This window comes from Agelaius phoeniceus, chromosome 3 (genome assembly GCF_051311805.1).
Source record: "Agelaius phoeniceus isolate bAgePho1 chromosome 3, bAgePho1.hap1, whole genome shotgun sequence".
Lineage (NCBI taxonomy): Eukaryota > Metazoa > Chordata > Aves > Passeriformes > Icteridae > Agelaius > Agelaius phoeniceus.
In genome coordinates this window covers 77591370-77611349 of record NC_135267.1, presented here as the reverse complement: position 1 = coordinate 77611349, position 19980 = coordinate 77591370, and the positions used below count along the sequence as shown (strand labels likewise).

Here is a 19980-nt window from a genome sequence, read left to right as displayed (position 1 = left end):
CTCTTCTTTCAAAAACTTGAAATGAAGTGCCAATAGCCAAGTTGGCAGCTTTAATTTTTTACTGAGAAGCTAAAAATAATATATTCAAAATGCAGTTCCTATTAAACAGGATTTCAAAACTTACATTTCAAAATTTCCTAAATTTTCTAAGTGTGAAACTGCAACATGAAACCCTTGAAAATACTGAAATTACCTTTCAACAATTTAAGATTTTTTTAAGTATATTCCTACCTAATTTTCTAGCTAACATGGTTATTGCTAAAGCAATCGGTGATTTAATTCAGCAATAAATTTCCTTTCACTAACCTTAATTTTTCCTTCCCTATGATACAAGCTGTTTCTTGCAGATGTTTTCAGGAATTAAAAATGTGACACTTAATGACTTCAAAACTCATAATTTTTCAGTCAGCGTGAACATGTCTTTTTGTCTGAAAAACATTACTCACATACAGAACTTTCCTAATTTAAATTCTAATCTATGTTCATATTTAATTAAGGTGGTATCAGTTTGAGCTGCTGCTGAAGAAAGAGGATGTATTACAATGGTCTAAATTATTATATATGGCATTATTCAAAAACACAGCAAACAAATCAGCCTGTTTATTTGTAGCATGGTGTACTCCTGAGTACCTTCAAGTACTTTACTTTTAAAAAAGCTAAACCAAATAGGAGTGCACCACAGTATACATACCAAGTGCACAATGATTGATGGCTAAAAAAAACAAGGGAGAGAATGTTTACTTAAGAACATCTGAAGTATCATCTGCACCCTACTGATTCCAGGGCTTCAAGTGACAGCCCATCCATCTTTAGGAAATCCTAAGCCACAAGATATGACTTTGAGGGGTGAGATGGCTGACACCAGTCCGAGAGACACAGGGAGTGACTGGCAAGGCAGACTTGGGGGTTCAGAACTCGTTTTCTTTGCCTTAAATAGCTCAGATGTGGTAACTAAGATATATTCTGTAATTCCGTTTTACAGAGGTTTAGGTAAATGTTAATCTACTAAATTAATGACAATTAAAAGGAACTTTCCCACATACATAATTAGAGCTTCTGAGATTTTTAGGGAGATGTTTAGTTATTTTGAGATCAAAACAATATATATTGATACACTAATAACAATAATTCCACATTACAACAAAAGGTATTCACTGTCATAACAGTAGCATACTAAGAGTTGAACAAAAACCATGTTGGAAAACTAATGAACTACTAAAGCACACTAATTTTCACCTAAACTCTCAACAGCCTTATAAGTCCATGGAACATCATGTATATGGAAAATGTCTGCTTGAATGAACTCATTTTTAGACAACACTAAATCTCTTTCTTGTAGACACATATGAGGTGAACTCCTGTTACCCCTTATCCCAGCCCTCTGCTCACAGGGTTACAAAACTGAAACTTCCACTACCAGCCTTAGTTCTCCACTCCTTCCACATTCTAGCATTTTCCAAAGGCCTTCTACTGAGTGCAAGAGCATTCAGCCAGTTTTTGCAGTCTTTCAACCTGCCCTGTTTTTAATAGATGTCTGACACTACTGTGCTCCTCCTGGGAGCATGAAATAGTTTATGCAAGACATTCGAGAAGGAGACCAAAACAGGACTATGATTCCATCTTGGAAAGTCATAAGGGTTCTCCCACATTATGGGGTCCCTCAGGATGCCTGGACCCATCTGGGAGCAACAGATTGTCCTGAACTGGAATTTTCTCATTCACAGCAAAGGCACTCACTCCTAACAGATCCCTGTAATTAGTCCTCAGTCACAGACAGATATTCTGCAGGACACAGTGTCAATCAGATGTAAGGCTAGGGTTGGGAGTCTATTACTCAATGTGGTTTTTTAGGATTTTACATTACATTTCATGCAGACCACTGCAAAATATTTTAAATAAAAAAATTTAACTCATTGTATCATGCCACATCTCAAAAGGGAGTTATTAAATAGGGCATTTTTCTTCCCTTCCTATGCTTGCCCCTTATTGAGGCAGTTACACTGATTAAATAGTATGATGTTATGCTCAAAGTCCCATGAATTTCCTGGTTTCCATGAAGTACCTTTTTAAAACTGGATTACGAAAATAGCACTGGGAGAACTCTAAATGCAAAATACCCTTCAATTTATTTACAGCCAATCAAGTGTTCTTAATATTTATTTTCCTTATTAACTGTTCTCTAGACAGTCTGTACAGCATTTTTTCCTCTGGAGATACACTATAACCAGAGATAAATCTTGATCAGAGTTTATGGAAAAATCATCTCAAGTGAACAGTGGGCCACGTGTTTTTAGAGGGGATAGAGAGCAGCACTTACCCTGCTGACTTCTTTAGGAGCCGTTTCATCTGAAAGGAAACAAACCAAACAATTAGGCACTCTGGGAAGTTTCCAGACTGAATGAAAAACAAGATAAAAAACTTTCCTAATACAGTTTAATCAAGTGATTGAAATACCCTGAGATTGGCTTTCATTTACAACCTTTTAAAAGCTTCTAAAGCTAAAAATCAACTGAAATTAGGATAAAGTATTTAGGGATTCTATCTTGACTTAAGAACACAAAATTTCATACATTTCAGAATTCAGAGGGAAAACACTAAAAACACTAAACACTACATCTATATTCCAATTCAGTTAGGGTATTGTTAGTACTGCATATTCTGAGAATTAAAGGCCTTTACTAACAAATATATGTCACCAACATCCTACAAGGAAGCTAGTGAGCAGACTTAAACCTAATATCAAAGTTCTAGTTCTAATATCAAAGATGCTAGTCATGTTGACTTCTTTGGACATGGAAAAAAAACCTTGTAGCCATAACTAAAGAAGAATATCACTGATGAGGTCTGGCATAACATGCTAAAAGAAAATAGATTACAAGGTTATATATACACATATATATGGACACAAACACAGATGTTTTGTCCTTTCAAATGAAAACAGACTTTCATGCATTTTTAGTAAGTTTAATACAGATAAATAAACACAGGTACAATATCACAGCTAAAACATTGAGTAGCATTTCTGAAAATCCAGGGAGCACAGCTACACAGCAAGAACACATCTGCCACAGGAGGAGTTTCCAACTTTTAGTTTAACCACACCAAAAGTAGCTTAAAAACACCTTTATAAACCTCCAGTTGGTTAGTTGTTTCTGAAAACATGAAGACAACTATTTTTAACCTTTTATTTGCTCCAAGGAGTCCAATTACTATACTTCGAAAATTAAAATTCAGTCAGGAAATAGATTTAATCTCACAGAAAATACCATATGCTTATATTTGTCCGAGGCTCTTCATATCTTGCCACTTAAGATGAACTTTTAAACACCAAAGGTAGAAACCCTCAGATTTTCTAGCAAACACATTTAATACACAATTTCTGATGAAAGAATTCTCTACAGCAATACAGATTTCCCCTCAAAATTGAGTGGTGCCAAGGAAAATAATATATTTCACAACTGTGAGCGAATGAATATTAGTGTCCTCTTAATCCTAGTCAAATCATATGCCACTAATTTACACATGCAGAACACAGACTTAATTTGCCTATTGAAGGCAGTTCTGTTGCTTGCAGTGCAACGTGCAACACATGCTCTGCCACATTCAGTGATGTTATCTTCCTGAACCAGACAAATCTGCATACCAGTTACAAGAACAGCCAGAGCTACACTCAAAATCCCTCTCTCCTATTACCTGATTTCTGACACTGAGCAACAGGAAATGTGAGCAACAGAAAACAGAGTGATGACATGACACTTTCCTTGGGAGTGTACTCTCAGTTTTCAGTAACCCACCGATCAAACATTTCTTCAATCACTGATGACACTTTTCTGTTTAAAGGATGGGGTTTTCTGCCTCACACTTTTGTGGGGTAGGAGGGGTGTTAGATTTTGTTTGGCTGGTTATTAAACTTCATCACCAGTCTTTAGCATTCTCAAAACGCTATGAGCTCCACAGTTCAAATACATAATACCAGAAAAACTATTTTATTTTCCATCTGCACACTATGTATTTCATCTGATTCCCTCTATTCACCTTATTCATGGAGCCTGTGATTCTACACATCTCTGAAGCACATTTAAAAGAAATAAAATCCCATTGCATACACAGATTTCTATGCATGCATTTTTAAAAACAAAACAAATGCCAATAAGTTTTTGGCAATTGCAAGATGCTAAACCAGAGCAGTCACAAAGAAAATTTTAATGCAAAGAAAGTTTTCAACATCTCAGACATGAAATTTTGAGGTATTTACCATGAAAGCAATGATTTTAATTAGTTAGTTTTACCACAGGAACTCTTCTGCAAAAATAATATCGACTTTCTTCCTGGTCTTAAACTGTTCTTTTTTTCTGTGTAGTTAAATACTGCTGCTGGTACACTAATGTTGTTGATGACAGCAAACAAATGCTTAGGATTAATTCTGTTTGAGATCCCAGAGAGCTCTACAGTCACAGTTTCCTAAGGAATGTTTTCCCACACAGCAGATGTCCAATTGACCTAATAATTTTTCTTTTCAAAATTTGCTTTAGGCTTCAGATAATAAGACACAAGTTGCTCGCAATGCAATTAGACCAGCAGAGACATATTCGCTCATTTTTTTTACCTTGAAAAGTGTCATGCACCCATAGATCAATAGAAATTCCATATCAATTTGTGTAAGTTGGTTAAAGACTGATCTCACCACCCTGAAATAAAGGTTTACTTAATCTCTGCAGTAGAATGGCATCAGTCAGATGAAATTGGTCAGTCTATTTTAATTGCAATTTGCATCCTTATTTTAGACATCTTGAATCTGTCAGCTTCTGTCTCCACTGCATTTGTAGGATCTTTCAAAGATACCTCAGCTGAGAGTGGGTTTCCTAAAGCAGTAACTATCACACATATGCAACAGAAATTTCAAGCCATCACTCAAAAACATTCTTTCTTCTTAATGCAAAATCTCATTAAGGGCACCTGAACACTGCTCCTGATTTTCAACAGTCTGGATTTACCTCACAATTCAGAAGCACTTGTGTTACTTCACAGAAAACTAATTTAGTTTGTTTAAACATAGGCCTAGACATTGTAAGGGAATTTTCATTAGATTGATCTCTGGTGGCATACTGTGTTTCTTTCTCTGAAGCAGGACAAAACATGAATTCTAGCTCTTTTACATGAACAAGAAGATCTACACTGTTATTTTTAAGCTCATGAAAAATGATGCTCCATTCTTCCTCTTCTTAAGTAACATGCAACAGACAATAAATAAGGCCTGAACCAAGACTTCACTGCAGATGGTAAACAGAGAAACATATTGTCTGCCAGGTGTCCTAAAATTTTAATTCACTCCTTCGCACATAAGCAAACAGGGCACTACACACAATAGGATTCAGGAGACTGTGCACTTGACTTCATTAGACATACCTAAATCTGGTAATTTGGAAGCTTATTATTTTCTATGGTCTTAGCCCACACTAAACTGATGAAATGGTTGGAGCAATTTTGCAGGATGGCTTATTCTGGCCAGAAAACTTCCAAAAGGCATCTTCTGAAAGTATCACCAGTCCTTGCGAGAACAGAAAAGCATGAGGAAGATCCTGGGTTTTTTTCTGTTACCAAAATTGCCTAGTACTTAAGCAATTAAGAACTAAGTACTTAATTACTTAGTACAAGATATACCAATGGATGGTAGCTCCACACCTATACATCCATGATGGTAAAAATCCTCAACTGTAAAACGTATGTGGCAACTTCAACTAATCTAAGGAGGGCCTTTCCACATCTGCTAAAAGCTCCATAAAATTCAACAGAAGTCTCTCAAGTTTAATATACCTCAGCAAAAATAATGTTGGAACCTGGGCTCTGACCATCAGGAAAAAACTTAATAGTTTCCAGCAGTAAATATGCTTTACCAAGAAAGTGTATGATTGTGTTTTATGGTAATTAGCCGATGACTTGATATCCTATTCAACAGGGCTGTTGAATGACAAGAGTGTTAAACTGGTTAGCTCATCTATATTATCAGTCAGCAAGGTGCAATCACCATTGTTTATTACCAATGCAGCCACAAGACAATGGGCTGAAGAGTATGTAAAGCAGTTTATAATTTTTTCATACTTACCCATTTACAGCTACACCTTTATGCTCATAATTACTGCTTTTCTTCTCTGACACATAATTCTGCCTGGCTTTCAGTCCACTAGCTGCACTGCAGCTTTCTTTAAAACTGATTACATGTCATGTTAGCATGTTTGGTGAAAGAAGACTCTCATCCAGTAGCGACCCAATTTCAATGTATCCAAGAAAGAACATTATCACTACTAATCTGTCCTCTCACTTTTGAATAGAGATGTCTCTTCACTCTTGAATATTTTTCAAATACCAAATTCAAACTTCAAAATCAAAGTTTTATTGCATTCAGCAGGTGTTTTCAAAGAGAAGGAAAATATTACATTGCCGTTGGCTCAAATACTACTCAGACATATACCTTCAGCAATTGCATTAAAATCAATAGAACTGCTACAGCATGGATTGGAAAACAGAAATGCTTTCTTGTATTAAATGTCATGGCATTTCTGTAATATATAGTGATTCAGAGCTGAAAGAGATGATTAAAAGAGAACACTGCTTGAAGCAGGTCCTATGAAGCTCCAGCAACCTGAGAAAGCCCCACTGGACCTTGTCCACTGCAAGACATTTGGATATTTTAAAAACATGCACACCTTCTGGACCCTGCTGGGCCTCTGGAGTTTAGTTTGTTTATTCCTAGACCATGAACACCTGTTCCCAACTGATAAGATGCCTGGGGAACTTTAAGGAAAGGCACTTCCTCCTGCTTTCTCAACATCTATATACAGCCCACTCTGAGCCCAACAAGGCAAGGGATGGGATTACACAGCTCAGTGCCCTGAGGTTCCCATCCCTGGCATGGAGCGAGGCTTCCAAGACTGTTGGTCCAAACAGACCAAGAAATTTCAGCAGATTGTCAGCTTCTGGAGCAGGAAATACTGCATATGGCTCAGTGACAGCAAGAGAACACAATAATCTTACACATGTTTGGAAGAATGTAATATTTCACTTACCCTGGGGAGACAGAGAATCAGATACCAACATTTTTAGTAAACTTTTTGCTTGTAAATATTTCTATTTTGTTCTTATCACTACCTTTTTGATCACTGTATTCTTGTCTCCTTCCATTTAGGAACATAAAAGATGGGTTTTTTTGGGAAAAACATGTCCATGTAATAAAACTGTAAGCTATTGAACCCTCAAGAAGTTGTTTAAAATTTTCAGATTTCACTGTTTATCGCTATAGAGAATCAAAAGTAGAACAAGATGCTTTGCAGGCTGCCCGATTTTCATCTTTCTGCACCTCTGACTACATTGAAAACAACTGTCATGTTACTGAACTTTGCAGTAAAATCCTTAGAATTTGCAGATGTATCAAGACAGAGTAGTTTTCTTCTCTTTAGAACAGCTGACAAAAGAAACAAAAGAAATGCCCCAGAGGAAAAGTTTGCTAACGTCAACAAGGGTAAGGGACCATTAGAGCTTGAGAGGATAGGTTACCACGTGAGAGAGTGCAGTGATCCAGTGTGAAACATTTATGTCAGGGGAATCATTTCAATCCCTCTGAAGAAACCATACTGTAACTACAACACTGGTACATTTGGATAAGTGATGTATTTTATTTACTTTACTCCGGAGATTGAAAACCAAGAAACTGAAAAAATATTTAAATTAATCAAGAAAAAAAACTGAAAATGAAAAAGACAGATTAAAATTTACAAATTAAGCCTTTTTGCTTTTAGGACATTTCAGTTGATTTGTTAGTAATCATAATCAAGCTCTCAGTGACTGAGTTGAATATTACAGAATAATGATGTGCAGATAATTCACGACTTTAGAGTCTTTGAAAAATGACATGTTACACTAACACAATGAACAGATTGAAACCAAGAGAAGATTGAACTATTTACTACTTATCAGTACCACCACTGTGAGTAAAACATTTCGCTTGCAATGAGAAGACTGCTAAAAAATATATAAAATTATATCTTCAGTGTGTGGAAAGGAACAGAATATATAACTACAAAATTATAGACAGTTCTCCATGAAAGATAATGATTGCACCTTATGAATTCCTGAAGTAGTCAGTTTTATTCTAAAAAGATTTTATAATGACAGATAATTATAGTTCACAGGAATGATACAAGAAAAAAAAGAATTTTAAAAATTATCTTTCCGGCTGCTCTACAACAACAACAAAAAATCCAAGGTGTTGTGGATTTCAGTATTCTTCTACTGACATTTGAACAAAGGAAAAATTTACCTCTCTCTAATAGCAGGTGCAGTATTAAACATGGTAGGCCAGATTTAGAAAAGTTTCCAGGCAGGGATACATGCACTATGATTTAAAAAAAAAAATCTCCAAAGCAGTCTGGTACCCAATTGCTTGAAATGAAAGGAAGTTAAATACCCCAATGATGACTAGGTGTGTTGATTTACTCTGCTGATTCTCACTGCTCACATGAGAATGATCATTTACTAAGTTGTAGAGACTCAGCCACTTGTGAAATCCTAACATAATATTAACACTATGTGAAGTAATTGAGGAAGGCTATTGAACAGTGAGCTTACTAAAAGACAAGATAAAAATGTGACAAATACCAGTTGTCCCTGGCTGAAAACAAGAATGTTCCCAATGAAGCTCTGTTTATATAGCTCTGACTGGTCTCATGTAACTCCCAGGACATGCTGGAACAGCCAACATCGGACACTCCAACACCAGAACACATCACAAAGTCCCAGCACCTAGCGGTCCACGTGCACCAGGAGATATAGTCATTAAATGCCTTGGCACATCAGCATCCAGATTATCCTTTGACTCAGACTGGTTCTCCAAGAGGAGGTTCCGCAAAAATTTACAGGTAGAACTCAGTCCTCAGTGGATTGATGATTTCTGCATATGCCCACCAGCACATCCACATGCTCCACTATGCCAACAAATGTACTGCATACCAACTTTCAGTACAGAAACTTCGACACAGGCTTCAAACTGAGGGCGGGCTGTACTATCAGGCACTGATGATAATACCATCATAAGAATCTAGCTCCTTGAATCATTAAACCATAAGAAAGGGAGGTAAATCACAGTATCTCTGCAATTAGGAACATGAGAGACACTTGGTGACAGAAATCATCCCTTCCTTAGGGGTTGCAAGGCAAATGTGACTCACACACACACAGAGAAGAGATTAAACTGGAAATTTCAGAAGGAATCAGAAGGGGAAAAAAAAAGGAAAAAAAAAAGAGCAGTGTCCAAAGGAAAAATGCAAATTCAGATCTACAAGCTTAGAGGCTTAGAGTAAATGAAGAACTGGATGTGTTCATGCAAGACAAAACTACTTTCATGTGCATTTTTTATTTAACTAACAAAATCCAATGCAGATGGTAAATTAATTGAAATACTTAATAAGAAATCAGGAAATACATACAGAAATCAGCTGGAAAGCTAATAAACTATATCTAACACAGCAGTAAGAGAAAGTGGAAGTACCACTTCCATCAGTGGAATAAAGGAAACCAGAGCAAGCCGCACCTCTTCAGCACGGCTGTAGTTGCCGCCTGCTGGGATAAGGAGCTGTGTCTATCTCCCAAATTGTCAATCTAAGAGAACTACTAATGATCACACACTGAGAGCCAGCAACCAAGCGAGAAATCTATTCCTGCAAGTATGAAAAGGGTAATTCATAATCTAAGTCCCTTCTCACCATGCCTTCAAAATAGTTTTGAAACAGTCATGATTGAGGAATCGCAAAATTTGTCAGTTACAGCATCGTTCTTCCCAAATTCCTTCATCAGGCCTGCCACAGAGTTCTGTCAACACCAACATGAGTTCCTTACGTAAGCAAGCATCACACAACTACTTGGATGAGGAATTTGGAAAAACAACCCCGTGATACAACTGCTTCTTTGACACTTCTTTATATACTACATCTACCTAGTTGAGAAACACCAGAGTTGTGTTAATTAACACATTTGGGTCTGACATCTACTCAGGCATACATACAAGGCCACCCAATTTTCACATGCAGCACTGACTCCCCTAGAAGCCACCAGGGGACCTGACCATTTCTAGACATCAGGCCACTTGTTTTGACAACTAACTGCAGGAGTGACATTAAGTCACCAAACATTACACCAAAGAGAACAGCCTAATAACTACATAATACACTGGTGGTTCAAAACACAAACATTAACATAATTAAATAAAACAAAACTGAAAGCACAAAGAAGAACAAAAGACTTTTAAAATAGTTTCAAAAGGAGGATGTGCAAGGAGAGAGGGACAAAGATGCCAGGATGAGCAAGCAGCTTGGACAAAGACGTCAGATGCTACCAATGGTGATGACCTCTCTAGGATTATTTTACCTTCTGCCATGGTGGAAAACGAGATCCAGTAAAAAAAAAAATACTGTTTACAGAGATCAAAAAACCTCAAACTGCATCTAAAGAAAACCTGACACATAAGTCACAAGGTAAGATTTGCACAAAAATAATCCTTTGCTTCCAATATTGTTCACTGCTACTGTTAATTTAAAAAGAATGCTGGAAACTTAAATCATAAGCTTTAAAAATACAGCTGTCAAGAAGAAAAAAAAAAGGTAGTCACTTCAGTGTGCTTTGCCATTCTCCATCAAGTGAACAGATGGCATTATTAAAATTCTAGTAGAGTGAAGTATTTATAAGTTCATTAGACACCACTAACTACACAAAAAAAGACAGCAATATTGCAAATAAAGCTGCTGGATTCAAAATAGCATAAAAGTACCAATAAGGGTTATAAAATCACATTAATGAGTTAGTATACAAAACAAATATGCCAAATAAAACAAAAGCACAAAAGAAATGCAGAAAAAAGCTCTATAAAACAATAATTTATTTTCCAGGGTCACTTCCAAGTTACTCCATGCATTCTGAGCCTGAATTCTATAAAAGGGACTTCAAGTTTGACAGTCTCTACGACAGCTGAAAGGGAAAAAGCCTGTTACATTGGCTTTTCTTTAAATGTATATATAAAATTTATACTATGATGTACAGTAAGTAAGAATAAAATGGCTCCAGAAATACTGCACACAGAAATGTTATTCTCTGAGGTGATATTCTTAGGAAATAAACAAAAGGCCAGCCAAATTAATCTAGCACATAGGTCAGTGGTTTTAAATGCTGTGCCACACTGGCTTATTTGATACCTGAGGTGCTTTATCTGCACTTCTCTTCACTATTTTGAATTATTAGCCTACACTGAACTCACTTTGGAATCACTCATTTGTAACTGATTGCCTTACTTTCTATTGTCTTTCTTCCAGACACAGCAATGTCTTGACTTGGTAAAGTGGTGTCTGTTAGGATTCTAATTAACTTGAATAAGATGCAAATTCCTGTCACCTTCAAAATGTGCCAAAATGGATTTACTATAAAAAGAGATAGCTAACAAACTGAAAATTCAACTTTCACTCCAAATTAATATATACCAGTTCCCATATGTGCAGATTTATTCAAATGCACACCACTTCTCTCTGCAACTTTTATTAGTACAATCTGTGTTAATGTTTAACTCCTTTAAGCACCCTGTCCTCTCTGCACTTATTTTACACAGTCTAGCATGTCATTCTTGGAAAGTCCTTGCTTTGATACATACATGGAAAATGACTCAAAGAGGGACATGTACAATTTCAAAGCACGAACCTTTCTCCAGAGTTTAAAGAATTGCATGGCACTTTTTCTTTTGAGGGATCCATTACCACAAGACAACATAGATCTGTTGAAGTGAGTCCAGAGGAGGACCACCAAGTTGAGTGGAGGGATGGAGCACCTCTCATATAAGCAAAGGTTAAGAGAATAGGCAATTTTTTCAACCTGGAAAAAAGATTTTGGGGTTACATAATTGCAGCCTTCCAGTACCTGAAGGAAGGCAACAAGAAAAGACGGAAGAAAACTATTTACAAGAGCCTGTAGTGACAGGACAAGGGGGAATGGATTTGAAATGAGAGTTGGTTTAGATTTGACATTATAAATTCTTTACTGAGAGGGTGAGGAGGCACTGGAACAAGCTACCTAGATAAGTTGATGGTGTGCCATCCCTCAAAGTATTCAAGGCCAGGCTGGATGGGGCTGTGAGCAACCTGGTCTAGTGAAGCCCACAGCAGGAGGCTTGGAGCTTGGAGCTAGATGATCTTGGAGGTTCCTTCTAAACCAAACCATTCTATGATTCTATTACCTAAACCAGCAGTTGGATCTGATTAAGTAATAGACAATCCAGTGTTTTGCCAATGTTTGTCTATTACTTAATCACATCCAACTGATGCCATCTCAGATCAGAATACCTGAAACTCTTTTCCAGAAGAGATTAAACTACCTAGAAAGGATTGTGGAGGTGCAGGTCCACACCAGCAGAAACCACTTTGAGCCTGAGCTGCCACCTCTGTGCTCTCCCCACTGCCTTGGGGCAGTTTACAGCTGTAGCTGAGCCATAGATATAATCTAAAATTACATAAGCGAAACGACCAGTGCATGGGAAAGGCTGGATATACACATCCAGGGATGGAAGCTGAGGGCAGACAGTGCAGGCTTAAATCAACTACAGAGTTATTTCCTGGGAACAAGATGGTTCTGGCCTGAGTGAGCACGACTTGAACTGACAGGATTCATTGGCATTCAGTTTCCTAATGACTGGGCCATTCAAGACCAACTAAAGGAGCCTGAGATTCCTAAGACTTTCAAGGAGGCATTGAAAGTTGTCTTTGCTAAGATGATTGCTACTTATTTCTTTTAACATGACAAGTTCATTCATACATAATAGGTTAATATTTAATAAAACAAAATGCAATTATGGCTTCCTTCAGGCTGGAAACACAGACACATCCTCTTTAGAAAAATGCAGTAGTTGCAGTGATGTCCAGATTTAATGGGATCTTCCAGTCAAAGAACATGATGATCACATCAACATTCATTTCTATTTATTAGTTTCCTTTAGCACAGGACTGGAATAAGTAAGAAGCTTTAATATGTTTTAGGCACCTGTAGAGCACGCAGAGAAAGGTTTATGTAAGAATTCACACTATTCTCTTCAAATCTTGAAATACTTCTTAAAAATCAAGACAAGCACTGCTAAGCCATACCTCAGAGTATACTCTTTCTTTTGGTCCATCCTGCATCTAAATGATTTAGGATTGATTATTTAGATGATAGTATTTTAGGAACAGGTAAAGAGGAAGGGCATTAAGATTGAAAATTATCTTCAGCCTCCTAGTTTTGAATTATTTAGCCAAATCTCAAATAGAAAACAAGCATGGAGAGAAACGTGCTTTGACAGCACAACAGATTCCCTAACCTTGTTCTAAAAGATGCCTGTGATTCCAGTAACTGATTTACACAGTATTACTGACTTTAATACTTTCTTTTCCATTACAATTCCAGATATACTGGAAGAATCCAAACCTACTCCTTAATTTACTTTTTTTTTTTGTGTGCCGACTGTAGTCCAGCAATGAAATTGGATAAGGTGCGCCTACAAAATCAATGACAGGGTAAAAATGTGTTCGGTTCCAAGAAAAACTCATTGCTAGAGACTACAACTTTTTCAAAAATATTTGGGAAAAAAAAAAAGGAACTTACTATATTTCAGTTTTGTCTTGGGAGAAATATGACCTACAAGGCTAGAGAAAATTTATTCCTATGAATATCAAATGCAAAAGATAAACATAAAATCAAAAGCTAGGCTCAATGCTTTAAATGGGTGGATGCACACTACTGTGCAGCAGAGAGTAGAAAATAATGGCTGGCTTTCCAGTAGAAAGACTTGGCAGTCAGCTGTGTGGTGCAGACTGAGTTATGCCTCCAAAGACACTTTCATAATATTGAGGGGTAGTTTAGAGTGCAAAAATAAAGGAAAACAGTCTTTCAATTTAGTTTATCAGTTGATCAATGCTAGTCATAATCATACTGTACATAATTTGATCCACAGAAAACACAGCAAAATAAATATTCAGAAATAATTTTTAGTGATGGAATCCTGTGTTCTCCTACTTAACATCACTTTATAATTACAAAAACAAGCAAAAATCCTTATTAAGTACTTTAAAGTTCTCATTTAAAATATTTCCCAGTCACTAAACTTACTTCTTTTTCTATACATAATTTAGCAAGTGTCCTTTAATTTGATGCATCAAAGGATTTCCCACAAACATAAAACAAGTATATAACTGCATGCATTCTTCTAGAAACCTACTCTAGCATGCTGGTTTAAGTTGACAGCTATATTATTATAAACAGGACTTATTAATTAAAATGCAACTTGTTATATCCTAGAAATTAGGTTTTCTTCAAGCCCAAAGAAACCCAGGATCTGTAGCATCATGGGAACGGAAAACAGCAAGAAAAAGAAATAGAAAAAAATACTACATATTTGTTTGCATCTATGGGGTGCTAATTAGTTGAAAAGGGTGAGTGTCTCAGCCTGCCATCACCAAGAGATTACACAATCCACTCCTCCTTTCCGTAGCCAACATGCATCTAGTCTTGCTTTTGTCCTATGCTTCCCCAAAGGGCTCTCCTTTCAGTACATAAGGGAAAGAAGGAAACCACTTGATAAAGCCACTTCACATCCCTATCTTTATTGGGAACCTTGCCAAGGATGTTTACAAAAAGCACGAGTAAGCTGTAATGGGATAAGCAGGTAAGCTGTTTTCTAAGCTTCTCTACTGACAGAGCAGCTCAGTTTTTCATGTATTATGCCAGAGTATCTTTGAAACACTAATCTTCAGAGCAGTAATTTTCTAGTAAATGCTGAAACTAGTAGCGAGAAAATTTGTAAGATTCTGAATTTGTTCAAGGACTCAATAAGATGAGGGTATATAAGCAAGTTTGGAGGGTTCTTCTGATATGAGCTCAGTATGAAGGGCAGGAGCAAATACTTAAGTATGACAATTTTTTTAAACCTATTTTTTGCATAGAGTAACTTCTTAGACAGTCACTGGGACTTCATCTTTAAATGTGTTTTAGGAGCAAAACAACAAGTACTTTGTATCATCAACCCAAAGAAAGGCACCACTGTTCTGCTGTATTTTTCTGCAGCATTTCAACTGGTCATAAGGACTTCCAGATATGTTTTCTATGGAAAAATACATTCTGCTTTTGCATTAACCGAGGCCTTTCTATTAAAATGAACTGGAGCTTTGTGGGTTTTTCCCCTGTGTATATAGATGCTGGTATCTGGAACTCAACATAGACTTTGTGCAACCACTAAAAGGAAAATTTGCAAAGATTAAATACGTCAAATGAAATACATTTAACTAAACACAATCTCTTGCAACTAATCTGAGGTAGTTTCAAAGCAAAGGTCAGACTGAGATAACATGATTACTGAGAAGTCAGAACAGAAATTCAATACTTTCTCTGGATTCCTAATCTGTTTCCTTTAAGAAACACAAGAGTTTCCAAGCCAGTTTCCTCTGATTCCTTCCCTAGGATCGGATCCTGCACATGTTTTAAAAACATTTTCAAAACCAAAGGTGATATCTCATGCAAATGTCCAAAAAGAGGTCCTGGTAAGAATGAAAAAAATGACTGTCCTTCTTTTACTTTATTCTCCTTATTAAAATGTGTGAGCATGTCACTTACCACAGCAAAGGTTTTCATTAACCTTTTGAGATGCACAAATGAAGCCTCAAGGATATGAAAACAGTCAGGGCAAGAGCCCTTATTAATTTTTTTTTCTAAGAAGTAAAAGTGGAATCAGAGTTCACCAAAGTTTTATGAAGTCAGAAAGCTCCTGACTTCCTGTCTCTGACACAAATCTCCCCTAATTACTGTACAAAAATTGCTTCTGTTTCTGCACTCTTTAAGAAAATCCATCTTCAGAAAGAGTAGTAAGAGATAACCATACCTGAGGGATTTGGACATATCATGAGACAGAGAGAACCTTGAGACCAAGGAAAATCATTCCGTTACTGTAACATGTAAAAAGAAATGGCAGACCTTGGAATGAAAACCTAGCAAAATTGTGTTGCTCCTAACAATCCTAGAATTAAGAAATATATTAATATATATTTTAAAAATTATAAGCCTAGAGAGGTAGAGAAAATTTAGTAACACCAGGCTTCATTCTGACTATTTATCAAAAGGAAAATAAGGTACAAATATTAATAAGCTGACACTGAGTGCTGATTTCAATGCCTGAAGTTCTACATAAAGAGAATCACTCAGAAAAAGCCAATAATTTCTTAAGTCTGTACAAGAGAGAGCTCTTCAAAAACTCAGCTAATTAATTATGGAGCTGTGAAAACTTCCAGAGAAAATATAGTATTATTTGAAATAATCTTTTACTTTAGGATGCGTCATAAAAGTAAAGAAAAACAATTATTGTAACTCCAGTACTATCCAAGATCTTATACACATTTATTAAGAATGAAGAAAATCTAAATCAAATATTCTCTCCCTTTAACTAGATTTACAAGAAGAAAAAAGAAAAGAAACAAGCTAACCTTCCAACACGACATTTATTCCTGAGGATTCTGTGTATATAGTTTTACTCCTTTCATTGTTGCTATTAAAATAATTATTTTGGCACTACTAACAATCAGAAACCCAGCCAATTTTTTTAAGCTGCCCCCAGAAATATTGCTAGATTCTCTCAGCATTTGCATTTTCCTAGAAGTGCTCCAGAAGCATCTCCACACGTAGCTGATGGACAGCTAGATAAACTAAAAATTATGAATTCCAAATTATAACAAGTTACCCACATTTGTGAACAGAAACTGCATTGCCATTGTCACACCGCAAAGAAAACATTCAAATCACCTATACCATACAGAAAAACATTTTGGCGAGTTTCTCCGAAGTGTGTTTAAAAGAATCTTGTTTATGTCCCTATGAAAAAGGGCCATCTTGGCCATGTTTAAATAAATCTGACTGTGTAGAAACATACAGTGGTAGTATTTATTCCAGAATTTGAGCCTGTGCATTCTCCAATCAAAGACCTATTTGTGAAGTACAAAACTGCCAACATGGGCCAGTAGTTCACTCATCAGTGTTTAGATCTAAAAATGGTCACTAAAAGATGCTGGACTGAACCATGACAAATGACAGTATTTCTGTGATTTCCTATGTTTTTGTGACTCTACAATATTGTTCTGTCACACCTACTGTGAATTTTGAAGAGCCAAAATTGTTTCTATACCTGCTCAAACAGTGTTGATTCAAATTTTGATAACTTTTATTAATCAGTGCAACAAAGAGTTTTTGATGAAGGAAATGACCCTCTCAGAACATGAGAAAATACTTGCAAATGCCCTTTTCCTCTATTATATGGTACCATTTTCTCTGTACTTGGATGAATATCTATATATTGTATATAGATATACAATATATGTATATCTATATGTATATCTATATATATGATATATGTACTTGGTGTACACAGTTGGCTGCCACCTCAAACACTGATATCTATCAGAGATTTATGGCCACTGTTTATGCCTCAGAAATAATTTTTTTTTAATACAATCATATTGGTAAATGGGGAGATGACAGTTATTTTCTCCAAAAATTGTTTTGGCCAGAGAACAGTTGTAAAACACAACCTGGCAATAGCACACATTTGTAAAAATAATTATCTGTAAAACTAAAATTTTTTTTAAGAAAAGTAATAGACAATAGGGAAAACTAAGATTATTCTTCAAGCACATTCATGATTGACCATGAAACACATGATGGCAAACCAGCAGGTGTCACAATGACATGGCTTCCTAGGTAATACAACGCCAAAAAAGCACATTCTGGTAATTTAAAATTCCATTTGAAATAACCTCCTCTTCCAGAAGGGCATTCACTGTGTGGGTCACGACAACTCTGATTTAAAAAGAAGGGTCACTGTGTAGTTACTAGCTTAAAAAGTTGTTCTGACAAGTCTCCCCAAGTGTTTACTGTAAATCCAAAAATCACTGCCCAGCAAGTCCCTCAGAATAAACATCTCTTCGTTGCTATACAAATACCTGATGCACTTTGTGAAGATATTTTCAAGTGTTCACAATGAACCCTCTTGGACTGAATTAGTATAAATGTAACAAGTTTGTTGCCATCTCCCCACTCCAGTCACCAAAAACTGATGTCAGTTACACCCAATTGCTATAAACCCTGCAAAAATTCACAGGCATTTCTCCTCCCACACCTATTATTGAATCGTGTCTTATTAATTTCCTAATCCTTGTTGCTCATCGACACCATCATCCTTTTTTTCTTTCCCTTTCACTCCCTATACTTAATGACAGATGAAATTAAACCAGCACGTTAGGATAAGGACCAAGCACCCTGTAAAAGAGCTCCCTCCTGATACATGAACAAACAATAAAACAGACAAAACATTCTACCTTTGCATTAAAAAAAGAAATGCGAGAAAATCTCTTAATCACTGTTACTCAGCAATTTCAACTAGAGAATCTTTTTTTTCCTGTAGCCAAAGATCATCACTTATGGGTATCTCTGCATACTGCAGGTTGAAAGAAAGAATAAAACAATTTAGCTCAGTACTGCAGCTAAGATAAGTCTGAATAAGGTGCTGTCTCCAAAGAGTTTCAAAGATGCCTTATTGTTATAACTGAAGAGACCTCTTGCAGCTTATCCACGAAGATCCATAAACAATGTGTTATAGTATAAGAACCCAGTTTCTTTTCCAGCATATTCAAATGAGTTAAGACAATCTGACTCACAATTCTAACAATGGATGGTACATAAATCCCAGAGAAGCATAAGAGAAGCATAATGACAGACAAGAGTGACCCTATTCTGCTGGACCAAAAGTCCATCTACTCGAGTTTGTAGCCTATGACAATGGCTACTAACAGCTCATTTAGAAAGGAAATAGGAAAAAAGCATGAAGAATTTACACTGTATGAAAAGGATAGAAAACACAGACTACAGATGTACAGAGTATTCTTACTCCAGTATGTCCTCAGAGCAATCAGATGCTTATGAGTTTTCTCAGCTGGAGGCTGCATCAGGATCATAGTATGTAACAGCTCTTGATGAAGTATTTCTTCTTCGGAATGTGTCTAATCACTTTTTGAACCCATTTACATTTTTAACATCTCAAATATATTATGCTAATGGGTTCATAATTTAGGCATGGGTTGTGTGAAAAAGGACATCCTGTTGTTTCAAATCTGTAGTCAATTTGTTTTGCAGGGTGCCCTTCATTCTTCTGTTATGGAAAAGGTAAATCTGTCAACTGTCTTCATCACTACAGTCATAATTATCAAACTTCTGCTAGAGTTCAGGTCTTTTGCAGACGAAAAAAAATCCCTTTCTGTTTGGTAGCAGCACCATCATAGTGTAAAGACAATAAGGAAGAAAGGCTTTATAAAGAGATAATATCACTATAAGAATTGGGGGTCTTTTTCTGGCTGAATTGAACTAGATCAGCTAGTCAGTGCAAGAAATTCTGATCTTGTTAACTCCCTCCACATTAACAACAAACCTCCTACAAAAGAACACTAGATCTATGGAGAGTAACTGAGCATCCTCAAATTTCATATAGTTAGATAAGTAGATGTAAATGTCTCCACAGAACTTATAAAAATCAGAAACAATAATTCTTCTGAGAAGAAATTATTCTTCAACCTAATTAGGCAATTAATTCTTTGTTAGCTTTTCCGTCCTTATGCTTAAACAAGACAAATCCTTCAAGTAAAATTCATACTTATCATTGGCTCAACACCAACTGACACTGGTAGTATAACCAATTATAATTTTCTGCAAAACCTCCTTACACCTGGGCTTTAAGTGTTCCACAGGGAAAAAAGATCCATTCCCCTCAGAACTAGAGAAAATGACCATACACAACCTCTTCCTCTTCCATAATTGATAGTCAGACATTTTGCTCAGACTGCCTAAAGAATTAAAATAATTAAACACAATTAAACTCAGTGGACTGTTATC

At 36.3% G+C, this 19980-nt stretch overlaps 1 protein-coding gene across 7 annotated transcripts in view; it reads right to left on the bottom strand.

The window, feature by feature from the left end:
- Nucleotides 1–19980, bottom strand: part of PDE10A (phosphodiesterase 10A) — a 343772-nt gene that overhangs the window by 64884 nt on the left and 258908 nt on the right. For all 7 annotated transcript variants that reach the window (XM_077175661.1, XM_077175660.1, XM_077175657.1 and 4 more), the window contains one exon: nucleotides 2318–2346. In XM_077175661.1, the coding sequence (XP_077031776.1) occupies nucleotides 2318–2346 (29 nt within the window). The remainder of the gene's footprint in view (nucleotides 1–2317; nucleotides 2347–19980) is intronic.